Below are 13,894 nucleotides of genomic sequence, written 5' to 3'. Positions count from 1 at the left end.
GGAAAAGCACAGCAGGTCAGGCAGTATCTGAGGAGCAGGAGAATCGACGTTTCAGGCAAAAGCCCTTCATCTTCAGGCTTTTGCCCAAAACATTGATTCTTCTGTTCCTTGGATGCTGCCTGACCTGCTGTGCTTTTCCAGCACCACACTCTGGACTCTGATCTCCAGCATCTACAGTCCTCACTTCCTCCTATTGGGTGTTGACAGTCGAAGGAAGTCTGAAGTGCAACCTTATCTGCACTTTTATCAAGTATGGGAGAAAGTCCATCTCATTTAAGTGATGGGGATCACAGTGGGTAAACTTGCTCGCTCTCCATGGATGATGTCTGACCCACTGTGATCTCCAGCATTTGGTGTTTTCTGTAGAGTCCAGCATCTGCAGTAATTTGCTCCAATTTGTTCCTATCAGTGTGACCCAGTGAAGTGTAAGCACAGTCCAGATCCTGGACCTCTCCCCTGTTCACTGGAGGACTCTGGGGCAGGACATGACTGTGTATCTCAGGAGGAAGGCTTTAGTTGGAATATAGTTAGGCAGGGTGAGTCCCCACGTGGGTCTGACACCCACTGACTACAAGTTCATATGGCAAGGAATGAATGAGCTTTAGCTGCAAACAAGACCTTTTTGGAAAAAAAATTGGGCCAAACTTCTCGAGAATAAACTGTGGCCAATTAATTTGTTAGTTCTTAAATGGTTCTTACTGCAAAAAGAAAGCGGCTTCTTTTTCACAGGCAGGTGTATTTTATAGCCGCCATAAAGGGAAGTGTTTGTATTCTCACCGTCTCTTTGTGTTCAAATGTTTTAGGACAGTTTCATTATCTCTGTGATCACGGAGCGAGGTGAGGCAACTCCTATCAGTTCCTCAACAGCGCGACCTTCGCTGTAGGAAAAGGCAAACCATGCGAAAGTTATTGAAAGGAAAGGACAGGCGCCAGGTAAAGGAGTTTTTGTTTGTTCTGAAATCATGGCTATTCTTGACTGGAGTTGAACGGAGGTCCCAGAGGAGAAAGGTTCACATCCTTTTACACTGGGCTGAGGCGTGGTTTTTATTTTATCGAAGGGTTCTCTCCTTCCAACCCCGCAATCGAGCAGGTAACGAAAATATAAACAATCCGGCAAGAATCTGCATTTGTGTGGCGCCCCCAGTTTAGCACAATTTGCATTTATCCTGCCAGCAGGGAGGCTGGTTGATTCTGCCGAGAGAGTTTGCTGTAGTCAGTTTAGGAAAGTAAAGTGATTGGGCGTTGACAGTAACATTTTCCATCCCTTTTTCAGGTACTAAATTTACTCAAACATTAGCATTCCCCTTTTCTCTCCCCAGGCTGAAAACAGGTTGAGCTGGGGGGCAGTTGTTGGTGTTGGGAAGGGGAGCACGGTTTTGGTGAAACGATAAGGGACTTAATTTAGACGTTAAAAATAATAAAAGCTGAAGGAGGCAATGAAAACCATATCACCAACTATTTTCTGTGGTGTGATGGTAATGTCCATACCTCTGGGCTAGAAGTCCCATGCCCTAATGGTGGCACAGTGGTTAGCACTGCTGCCTCACAGCGCCTGAGACCTGGGTTCAATTCCCGCCTCAGGCGACTGACTGTGTGGAGTTTGCACATTCTCCCCGTGTCTGCGTGGGTTTCCTCCCACAGTCCAAAGATGTGCAGGTCAAGTGAATTGGCCATGCTAAATTGCCCATAGTGTTGGGTAAGGGGTAAATGTAGAGGTATGGGTGGGTTGCGCTTCGGCGGGTCAGTGTGGACTTGTTGGGCCGAAGGGCCTGTTTCCACACTGTAATGTAATGTAACGTGCCCTTGATCATCCTGTAAATTACTCCTAAGCTCACGTAGAGTGTAATGGACTACTGTGGCTGAATGACTGGATTATTTATATCACTGACAGCCATTGATGAGGTGCCTGAAGATTGGAGGTAGGCTAACATGGTGCCACTATTTAAGAAAGATGGTAAGGAAAAACCAGCGAACTAGAGACCAGTGAGCCTGACATCAGTCTTGGGCAAGATGTTGGAGGGACAGGACTTACATGTATTTGTTCTGATTAGTCAACATGGCTTAGTGTGTGGGAAATAATGTCTCACAAACTTGGTTGCGTTTTTTTGAACAGGGCTGCCCTGGAGTGTCGAAGGCTGAGGTTTGACCTTGTAGAGGTTTATAAAATCATGAGGGGCTTAGATAGGATCAATAGACAAGGTCTTTTCCCTGAGATGGGGGAGTCCAGAACTCAAGGCCATAGATTTATGGTGAGAGGGGAAAAATTTAAAAAGAACCGAAGGGGTAACTTTTTCATGCAGAGAGTGGTGTGTGTATGGAATGAGCTGCCAGAGAAAGTGGTGGAGGCTGGTACAATTACATTTAAAAGGTATTTGTTTGGGTATGTGAATAGGAAGGGTTTGGAAGGATATAGGCCAGATGCTGGCAGATGGGACTAGTTCAGTGTAGGAAAACTGGTGGGCATGGATGAGTTGGACCGAAGCTGTTTCCATGATGTACGTCTCTCTGACTCCATGTCCAGTAATTTCTGTGTAATTCTGTTTCATTTTTATTAGCTTATTTCTTTTTTTGAGTTTGTTTCCACCAACCTTATCAGATAACGCACTCCAGATCAAACTGGTTGAGTGAAGAAAATTCACCATGTCTTTTTCTTATTGCCTTAACCTGTGTCATGTGGTTAATGACCTTCCCGCCAAAGGAAACGGTTTTTCCATAATTACTCCATCAAAACCTCTAACTGTGAGCAAATTCCTAGCTGTGTATCCCTCCTTGGACAGACTATCAACAAGTCACAAGAAACAGCATAGTTACGGGACTTGTTGGTGTAAACAGAATTGAATTAGAAACCTCAAGAGAACTGAGGACTGCCCAAGTGTTAAAGGCTTGAATGGAGAGGAATTTAAGTGTGTACAAGAAAATTTTCATGTTCAGTATGGAGATATATCTATTGGAGAAGGTGCAAAACTTTACCTCCTCTTGTGAAATAAGGCAAGGCAAGTGACTGAGGTGTCAGTGGGGGAGCACTTTGGGGCCAGTGAGCATAATTGTATTAGTTTTGAAACAGTTATGGAAAAGGCTTGTTCAGGCCTAAATGTTAAGGGTCTATATAGGAGTAAGGCCAGTTTTGACAGTCTTAGGCAAAAACTTTCAAAAGTTGATTGGGAGAGGCTATTCACAGGTGAAGGGACAGTTTGAAAGTAGGAGGCCTTTAAAAACAAGGTAACGAGAGTCCAGAGAGAGTATGTTTCTGTTGGTGTGAAGGGCGAGGCTGGTAGGTGTAGGAAATGCTGAATAACTAGAGAAATTGAGGCTCTGGTCATATGTTTGTATAAACAACTGGGAGCAAGTGAATCCCTCTGAGTGTAAGGGTGGTAGGAACATCTTGAGGGAAATCAAGAGGGCAATAAGGGGACTTGAGATAGCTTTGGCAAATAGAGTTAAGGAGAATCCAAAGAGATTCTACAAATACATTAAGGACAAAAGAGTAACAAGGGAGAGAATAGAGCCCCTTAAAGATCAACAAAGCCATTTATGTGTGAAACTCTACGAAATGGGGAGATACTAAGCGAGTATTTTGTGTCAGTATTTACTGTGGAGATTATATTGAAAAGTGTCCATATTACAGAGGTGATGACGCTGGAAGTCTTAAAATGCATATAAACGTGGATAAAACCCCAGATGTATCTTCAAACTTTGTGGGAAGTGATTGTTGGTCCCTTGCTGAGATATTTATATCATCGATAGCCACAGGTGAGGTGTCAGAAGACTGGAGGTTGGCTAATGTGGTACCACTGTTGAAGAAAGGCATAAAGAAAAGCATGGGGATGATAGGCCAGTGAGCCTTGCATCAGTGGTGGGGAAGTTGTTGGAGGGTATTCTGAGAGACAAGATTTATAAGTATTTGGAAAGGCAAGGACTGATAAGGGATAGCCAACATGGTTTTGTGTGTTAGAACTTGTGTCTCACTAACTTGATTGAGTTTTTTTGAAGAAGTGACAAAGAATATTGATGAAGGCAGAGCAGTGGACTTCTGCAAAGTGCTTGTCAAAGTTCTGCGTGGTAGATTGGTGAGCAAGGTTAGATCACAAGAGCTAGCCATCTGGATACAACGTTGGCTGGAAGGTAAAAGACAGAGGGTGGTGATGGAAGGTTGCTTTTTGGAATGGAAGCACGTGTTCAGTGATGTGCCACCAAGACCAATTGCTTTTTGTCATTTATATAAATGATTTAGATGTGAATGTCAGAGGTATAGTTAGTAAGTTTGCAGATAACACCAAAATTGGTGGTGTAGTGGACAGAGAAGAAGGTTACCTCAGATTACAACGGGATCTTGATTAGGTGGGCTGAGGAGCTGAAGAGTGGCAGTTGAGTTTGATTTAAATAAATGACGTGTTGCAAATCAGATCATGACTTGTACAGTTAATGGTAGGAACCTAGGGAGCGTTACCGAACAAAGAGACCTTGAGGTCCAGGTTCATAATCATTCAAGGTGGAAATGCAGATAGACAGGATAGTGAAGAAGGCATTCAGTATGCTTCCCTTTATTGGTCAGAGCATTGAGTATAGGAATTGGGAGGTTGTGTTACGGCTGTACAGGACATTGGTTAGGCCACATTTGGAATATCGCGTTTAGTTCTGGAAATATGTTGTTAAACTTGAAAAGGTTCAGAAAAGAGTTACAAGGATGTTGGTATGTTTGGTGGGTTTGAGCTATAGGGAGAAGCCAAATAGGCTGGGATTATTTTCCCTGGAAGGTTGAAGGCTGAGGGATGACCTAATAGAAGTTTATGAAATCATGAATAGGTTCAATAGCCAAGATTTTTTTTTCAAGGTAGGGGAGTCCAGAACTAGAGGGCATAGGTTTGAGGTGAGAGGGGAAAGATACAAAAGGAACCTAAGGGGCAACTTTTTCACAGAGGGTGGTACGTGTATGGAATGAGCTGCCAGAGGAAGTGGTGAAGGCTGATACAATTGCAACATTTAAAAGGCACCTGAATGGGTATATGAATAGAAAGGGTTTAGAGGGATACCGACCAAATGCTGACAATTGGGGCTAGATTAATTTAGGATATCTGATCGGCATGGACAAGTTGGACCGAAGGGTCTTTTTCCATGCTGTACATCTGACTGAAACCATACCAAATATTCACAGAAAGATGGAGAATGGAATTGCTGTATCGGTGCAACATTGTTTCCTTAAACTATGACTTTGTTGTTGCTATGGAATTTGAACTCGGGGGGGGGGCATGCACAGAAGGAGCCAGCAGTTGGTGGTTCAGTGTGGAATTTGCACATTCTTCCCATATCTGTGTGGGTTTCCTCCGGTGCTCCGGTTTCCTCCCACAGTCCAAAGGTGTGCAAGTCAGGTGAATTGGCCATGCTAAATTGCCCATAGTGTTAGGTGCAATAGTTAGAGGGAAATGGGTCTGAGTGGGTTACTCTTTGGAGGGTTGGTGTGGACTGATTCCACACTCTAGGGAATCTAATCTAATAGTCATGATGACCAAGTTTCCCAAACTGAACTAGTCCTGTTGGCCTGCATTTCGACTCGCTCCTTGTCTGAAAGGTGACTAATTTTGATTGAGTGGACACAGAAAACGGTTCCTCGTGTGAGGAAGAGAAAAGTTTGAGTATATCAATAAGTCAGCAAGAAATCCAACCGGGGATATGGAAGAAAGATCTTTACCCAAAGAATGTGAAACTCTTTCTCTGAATGGTGGAAGTAAACAGTATAGATATGTACAAGGGAAACTAGACAATGTTGAGGAGAAGGAAATAAAATGAGAGATTTGAGGAAAAGTTCAAGGAGGTTTGAATGAAGCATGAACACCAGTATGGTCTGTTTGGGCCATATGGCCTGTATTTAATCTGTGACTGTTTGATCCTGTGATTTCCATCAAGAGAACAACAATAAAATACAAGATCAGGAAGAGATCAAAGGAACCTTAAAGGGTCAAGATGAGCAATTGTCAGTGTACAATGAGATTTCCAATCATTCAGTGAGTGACAGCACAATCCTAATGGGGTCTTTTTACAATTCCTGATTCATCTGTACTCAGTTGTGCGCCAATAGATATTGGTGTTGTATGCTAGAAGGGACATGATTTTAAATGAAGTTAAGGCATATTCCAACTGACCTTCTCGTTGACTTCTTTTATATACATTTTTATTTTTTAGAATGACCTGTTTGGACATACTGTGATGCAGCTACAGGGCAGTTGGGATTTGAGCCTGAGTCCCCTAGCTCAGAAGTAGGGACACTACCATAGCACCATTGCATGCATTTTGATAGTTATTTTAATAAACCTGTTCAGATATTCTGCAACATGTTTCTAGGACAGGTGGGACTTGAACCTGGGCTTTCTGGTTCAGAGGCGGGGACACTACCATTGTTCTGAATGTAGGTTGGCTTGCTGAGCTGAAAGGTTCATTTTCAGACGAAGCTTCATGCGGAGGCTCACTGAAGATGTTACCTAGTATGGTGACGAAACATCTGAACACAAACCTTCCAGCTCAGCAGGCAAACCTACGTCCAGAACCTCAACCTGAGCTACAAGTCTTCTGAAAACTCCCTAACACTGTCATTGTGCCTCAAGAGCCCATGTACATTTTAATAGATGTTGCAACACACCCAATTATGATGCAGTTAAAGGAAAAGACGGAGGAGATAAACCATGTCCACTGGAGGGGGATTCTGGAACTAGAGACATAGTCTGAGAAGTAGAGCCAGACCACTCAGGGGGCGGCATGGTGGCACAGCGGGGGCGGCATGGTGGCACAGTGGTTAGCACTGCTGCCTCACAGCACCAGAGACCTGGGTTCAATTCCTGCCTCAGGCGACTGACTGTGTGGAGTTTGCACGTTCTCCCCGTGTCTGCGTGGGTTTCCTCCAGGTGCTCCGGTTTCTTCCCACAGTCCAAAGATGTGCAGGTCAGGTGAATTCGCCATGCTAAATTGCCCATAGTGATAGATAAAGGGTTAATGTATGGGTGGGTTGCGCTTCGGCGGGTCAGTGTGGACTTGTTGGGCCGAAGGGCCTGTTTCCACACTGTAAGTAATCTAATCTAAGATGTTAGGAAGCACTTCTCCACACAAAGGTGGGAGCGCCTTGGAAAGCTCTTCCACAATGGCAGTGGGTGCTGGATCATTTCTTTAATTTATCTATCTCCAATTTAAAAATTTTGTTAAGCAAAGGTATTGAAGAAAATTGGCCAAAGGCGAGTATATGGAATTAGGCCCAGATCAGCCGTGATCTCATTAAATGGTTGAACAGGTTCAAGGGACTGAATGGCTTATTCCTCTTCATACCTCTGGAGCAGACAGAGCTTGGATCCAACCGCTTGGCTCAGTATCAGGGACATTACCACTGCACCACAAGAGCCCATACCCATTTCAATATTTTACCCTGCCGTCATATGACCTGGTAAAGTCTCCCAGACAGAAGGTGATTTTAAATCTCGTCACCTTTCTCGTAATGCTAAGTGCTTCCTAGCAATATACTTTAAAAACTAATTAGTTCACAACACTTACTTGTCTTGTTACCTTGTTATTCCTGCATCTTTCACATCCTATTTACAGAATCCAATACTAACAATTAGAGTTAGATTGAGATGTGATGGTATGTGGTTCTGAAGAAGACTCGCTGAATTCTAAATGTTCACTCCTTTCTCTCCACGGGTGCTGCGAGACCTGCTGAGTTTCTCCAGCAGTTTCAGGTTTTGGGTTGATTGAGATGCAATGGGTTGGACGCGTGCTGGTGGTTGAGTTGGAAACTCTGAGTGGTTGTAACTTGTGAATTCCTGCCCGACTCATTCACTTCAACCTTTGACATCGATGGTGTGACCACCCTCATTGGCAGCAGATGCAAGTTATTGGTCACCTCTGTGGATGACCCTTGATGGTCAGCTAGCATTTTGTTTTTCTATCTGTCTGATATATTTATAACTGTTAAATAAGGGGGGAATAAGATTTAATGGTAATATCCCTGGACAACCAATCTAGGAGTTTGGGTTACTGCTATTGGAGACAGGTTTGAACCCCAAATTCAATTAATAAATAATTCTACAATTGGAAGCTGGTGATAATTTCTTGCTATGGTCAATTGTTGTAAAATCTGCCTGGTACACTTGTGCCCTTTTAGGGAGTGAAATCCGCTGTCTTTACCTCGTCTGGTCTGCATGTGATTACAGATCCACAACAATGTGGTTCACTCTGAGGAAGGGTCACCGGACCTGAAATGTTAACTCTGGTTTCTCTCCACAGATGCTGCCAGACCTGCTGAGCTTTTCCAGCAATCTCTTTTTGCTCCTGATTGGCAGCATCTGCAGTTCTTTCGGTTTTTATTTGGTTAACTTAGGGGTGGCACCGTGGCTCAGTGGTTAACACTGCTGCCTCACAGCACCAGGGTCCTAGGCTTGATTCCAGCCTCCGGCGACTGACCATGTGGAGTTTGCACATTCTCCCCGTGTCTGCCTGGGTTTCCTCCAGGTGCTCCGGTTTCCTCCCACAGTCCAAAGATGTGCCAGTCGGGTGGATTGGCCATGCTAAATTGCCTGTAGTGTTAGGTGCATTAGTCTGGGTCTGGGCGGATTACTCTTTGGAGGGTCAGTGTGGACTTGTTGGGCCGAAGGGCTGTTTCCACACTGTAGGGAATCTAATCTAATCTCACTGCCCCCCCTGAAATGGCTCGGGTCAAGGGCATTGAGGGATGAAGATGAATGTTGGCCCCATGCCAGAAACGACCACACCCATGAAATATACATTTGTAGAAAAAGGTAATTCAGTCGGATATTGAAGATTGGACCAGAGACAATGGGTCAGGCCTCGGGGCATGTTTGGTAACCTAGTAAACACTGAGATTAATTAACTTACTCATTACTCACCACCGAGATGGTATCAACAGAGCACTACAGCCTGGGGGCACAGGTGATTATAGCTTATTATCAGACGAGGCAGTGTGTCTGTCCATAGCCTCCAGGCAGGAGGTATAGTGACATGTTTGTGTCAGTCGAGAATAAGAACCAGGGAAGTTGGAAACCCATGTCAGTGGAAAGGTTAGAGTAGGTGTTTTGTTCTGCCGGCCTTTCCCCAGAATGCAGAATTATGAAAGATAGACAAGTATTTCAAAAGCAGAACAATGGAAAAGGTGGGGGAAGGATTGTTGTTAGAACAAAGAATTGAATTCTGTTTTGGATCAGAGACAAATTGTTCTGCACAGACACATCCACGGGACATAAAAATTCTGGGCAGACCGGTTTTGTGTTGTTAGACTTTGCAGCCAAGTTAACCATTTCACTGTTGTTTTAAAGTTAAAAATCACACAACACCAGGTTATAGTCCAACAGGTTTATTTGGAAGCACTAGCTTTTGGAGCGCTGCTCCTTCATCAGATAGCTGTGGAGCAGGATCATAAGATACAGATTTTATTAATTCTGTGTTTTAAGATCTTGCTCCACAGTTACCTGACAAAGGAGCAGCGGTCTGAAAGCTGGTATTTCCAAATAAACCTGTTGGACTATAACCTGGTGTTGCGTGATTTTTTTTAACTTTGTCCACCCCAGTCCAACACCGGCACCTCTACATTACAGGAACATACCCTTCAGTCCAACTCATCCATGCCCACCAGATATTCTAAATGGATCTAGTGCCATTTGCCAGCATTTGGCCTATATTGCTCTAAAAGCCTTCCTACTAGTGTACCCATACAGATGCCTTTTTAATGGATCCTTGGATTTCAGGATCTGCTGAATCCGACTTCATCCGCATGCAGTTGGGATTCATCTCAAAATGTAATGTTGTTTAATCCAATTTGTGCTCTGCCATGTGCTACTCCTGACCCAGATGATGAAGAAGCCGTGCCTGAATATAAACTGCCTTGATTACATTTCAGACTGTGATTCCCTTCCTTGGAATTCAATTTATTTTAATAAAGCTACAACTTGAATTTGTCTAAAACCCTCACAGCTGCAGTATGCCCCAAAGCATTTTTAAGCCAATACAATAGTTTGAGAGTTTAGTAACTAAGTGTTGCAGGGCAGGAAGTGTGGCAGCCAGTATGTACACAGCATGCTCCCCAGACAGTAGGATCCTTGCTATTTAATGATGGAAGTTGAGTGATGAATATTGGCCAAGATACTGAGGAGATCTCCCTGGTTCTTTGTTTGAATCATTTTGGGGATGCCTTGTACTCTTCTTTGGGATGGTGGATTTGGATCTCTGTTCAATGTCGAGTTCAAAAGTTACCAGCCCTGGACCCAGACCAGCTCCTGATCTAACTACACCAAACCCCTAACACCCTGGGCTCTGAATCCCTTAGACCAAGCCCGGCCTCTTACAATGCTGCACTCCCTGAGCACTGCATTGGGGAAGTTTACCTGAGTTTTGTTCACTGGTGCAAACTTCCTGACTCAGTTGTATGTTTTGCTGCTGCTAACTATGACAGACCCCAAACTGTGTCTGTAACCAGCTGTACCTGTTCTATTAATAAACTGTCTCCGCATGTTTCATCAATCTGTCAGTTCCTTAAGGTGCTGTCATATTACACGTTATTCTCTCTCCACTCACCTGGGTTTTTCCTGATCAGTGTGACATCACTTGCTCGTCTCTCGGAGGCAAACACTTCCTGCTCATAGTCTGAAGTGAGATCTAACATTGCAAACAGTTTCTGTTGCTGCAACAATGGTTAAAAAGTCCCGAAAGGTAAGTGAGCTTTTTGTTTTATCTCCACCACGGTTTGATTGTTTTGTTGCTTAAAGAAAATTAGCCTGAACATGTTAGAACACAAGGGCTGGAGGGGTCTGTTCTGACTGTGAGTTTCTGCTCAGTGCTGTGTGAGTTTGTTATTATGTGGTTACACTCTGGATCTTTGCAGTTATGATAGTCAAATACTTGGAAACATTTATCGCTTTAATATGAAGGCATTAGAGAGTGTGCTGAAAGATTGGAGAATGAGAGATTGTATTAACATGTAGAGATTTGGGAGGGGTGTAAAGGAGGTTTGGTCAAGGTGTTAACATCAAGAGATGGCTGGTCAGAGCAGAGAAGGAAGGAGGAACTAGTTCTACTGTAGAAGGCTCAAGAACCAGAGGGCACCAATTTAAATTAATCCGTTGAAAAAAAAAACAAAAGAGACATAGGGCAAATATAATACTGAGAATGCATGGGAGCAGATTCGGGTGTGGAGTTTCAAGGGAAATGGGGCATGTGTCTAAGGAAAGAGATGTTTGCAGGGACTACCCAGGGGTCTGGCTCCCTTTCTTGCAAAGAGCCAAGATGGGGACAAGGTGCTAATGGAGAGTCTCCCATGCTGTAACTATCCTGTGTTTCTGTTTTTTTCCACTGAGTATGAAATGGTGAAGAATATCATCAGACTGACTGATGGAAATCAACAGTTCGACCTTTTCTAATGCAAAGTTAAAAATCACACAACACCAGGCTACAAACCGGTTTATTTGGAAGCACTAGTTTTCAGAATGCCTTTCCTTCACAAGCTTATACTCCACAGCCACTTGATGAAGGAGAAGCGCTCCGGAAGCTAATGCTTCCAATTAAACCTGTTGGACTGCAACCTGATGTTGTGTGATTTTTAACTTTGTCCACCCCAGTCCAACACCAGCACCTCCATATCATTTTCTAATGCAGATCTTTGTCATTTTAACTTTTTTATTCCCTGGTTTCACTTGTTCATACTTGTTGACGTTTGCTCAATCCTTGAGCCATGGTTACCTGTCCCAGGTGTGAATCTGGGAACTTGACTGATGGGCAATGGCTGACACATTTCTCCCTCCCTCACTCCCCTACCCCCCATCACTCCCCTGCTTTGTTTCCATTTCTATTTCTGTTCCATCAGAGTCATAGTAGTGATGCCATGCTCATCCTTCTCTCCCTGTGTCTCTGTCTATTCCTTTGTCAACTGTGCCCCCTGGTTCTAGACTTCTCAATCAAGGGAAACACCCTTCCTCATCCAGTCTGGCCAGTCCTGTTAGAATGTTATATGTTCCAGTCAGATCTGCTCTCGTCCTTCTAAACTCCAGAGAAGACAGGCCCGGTCAAACTACTCTCCCCTCATAGGCAATCCTGCCAGAGTGTCAGTCTAATGACCCTCCATTACACTCCGTCTATGGCAGGTATATACTTTTTTAGGTAGGGAAACCAAAACTATACATGGTACTCTAGGTGCAGTCTGATCGAGGCCCTGTAAAACTCTAGTAAGACACCCCTATATCTCATCTTCCAACCTCTTGCACTGAAGCTCAGCAACCATTTGCTTTCCTAGTTGCTTGCTACACCTGCCTGAGTCTTTTAATTGACTGGTGTATAAGAACACCCAGATCCTTTTGTGCTCTACAGTCCTCAATATATCACTATTTAAATAATACTCTGTATTTCTGCTTTTCACTCCAAAGTGTGTAACATTTATCCACTGCATCTGCCATGTGTTTGCTCACTCACTCAACTTCCTTATGTCACCCTGCATTCTCCCCACAACTCTACAACCACATCACTTTACTGCTAAAGCAATGTCTCCATTAACAGATTGCTGGTTTGGGAGGTTTCCCTATTGGCAGCTTACACTGCAACACAGTGACTATTTTTTTTAAAAAAGTATTCGTTGAGCCAGCATTGAGGAGCACAGTAGCTCAGTGGTTAGCACTGCTGCCTCACAACGCCAGGGACCCAGGTTTGATTCCAGCCTCAGGCGACTGTGTGGAGTTTGCATGTTCTCCCTGTATCTCTGGGTGCTCTGGTTTCCTCCCACAGTCCAAGATCTGCAGGCTAGGTGGATTAGCTATGGGAAATGTGGGGCTATGGGCATAGAGTGTGATACTGTTTGGAGGGTTGGAGCAGACTTGACAGGCTGTCTGGTCTCTTTCTGTACAGTGGGCATTCTGTGATATTCCAATGGCAGGGAATAACTGTAATGTTTGTTGATTGTGAAAAGCACTATGTAAATGCAAATGTCTCTCTCTCTATTGAGGAATTGCCAAGGTGAATCAGATGGGACAGTGATTAATCTGGAAGGTAAAAACAAGTTGGGGATTGGCACAGATACTATTGACAGCTAGCTGAGAGGACAGTGCTGTGGGTGTGAGGCCAGCAATGGCATTGGGAGTTCAGGAAACCAGTCTAAACAAAACTAGAAATGTGTGAGGCATGAACAGATGAAAGAGCAGGGAAGGGGAATCTATCCAGTTTGAAGAGAGGTGAGTCCAAGCTTGGTTTATAAGTCAGTAATCCTGATCTTTCTACCCTGCAGTCGTTAGAGGTTTCTGCAATTGCTGAAACCAATTTAAATTCTGTCCAACTACAGTTAGACTAGCCCAGGACCAGTGTTCAGTGTCAGCTTACCAACACCAAATAAACTCTGACTTTTCACTACTCATTTCTCAAGGGCATAGAGCCGTACAGAAGTACAGCATGGAAACAGACCCTTTGGTCCAACTCATCCATGCTGACTAGATATCCTGAATAAATCTAGCCCCATTTGTCAGCACTAGGCTCATATCCTTCCAAACCCTTCCTATTCATACACCATCCAGACACCTTTTTAACTGTTTGTAATTATACCAGCCTCCACCACTTCCCCTGGCAACTCACACCATACACACACCACCCTCTGCATGAAAAAAATTGGCCCTTAGGTCCCTTTTAAGTCTTTCCCTTCTTAACTTAAACCTATTCCCTTTAATTTCAAACTGTGGGGTACCCTGGGGAAAAGGCCTTGTCTATTTACCCTATCTATGCCCCTCATGATTTTATAAGCGTCAATAAGGTCACCCGTCAGCTTCCGACACTCCAGGGAAAATCTAGGGATGAACAATAAATGCTAGTTCAACCAGCGAAGTTTACATCCCAGAATAAATGTTTAAAAACACTGAAACTGCTAGGAATAATA

General features: G+C 43.9%; 1 protein-coding gene across 3 annotated transcripts in view; it reads left to right on the top strand.

The window, feature by feature from the left end:
• Positions 1 to 828: 828 nt before the first annotated feature.
• Positions 829 to 13,894, top strand: part of tmprss4a (transmembrane serine protease 4a) — a 59,080-nt gene continuing 46,014 nt past the window's right edge. For 2 of the 3 annotated variants that reach the window (XM_060846749.1, XM_060846747.1), the window contains exon 1: positions 829 to 933. In XM_060846749.1, the coding sequence (XP_060702732.1) occupies positions 898 to 933 (36 nt within the window). In that variant the 5' untranslated portion in view covers positions 829 to 897. Of the gene's footprint in view, positions 934 to 10,609; positions 10,699 to 13,894 lie in introns of those variants that run through there. The other variant, XM_060846748.1, reaches the window with a different exon arrangement.

The sequence above is a fragment of the Hemiscyllium ocellatum genome, chromosome 29, assembly GCF_020745735.1.
Source record: "Hemiscyllium ocellatum isolate sHemOce1 chromosome 29, sHemOce1.pat.X.cur, whole genome shotgun sequence".
NCBI classification, from domain to species: domain Eukaryota; kingdom Metazoa; phylum Chordata; class Chondrichthyes; order Orectolobiformes; family Hemiscylliidae; genus Hemiscyllium; species Hemiscyllium ocellatum.
This window is presented reverse-complemented; position numbering and strand designations above follow the sequence as displayed.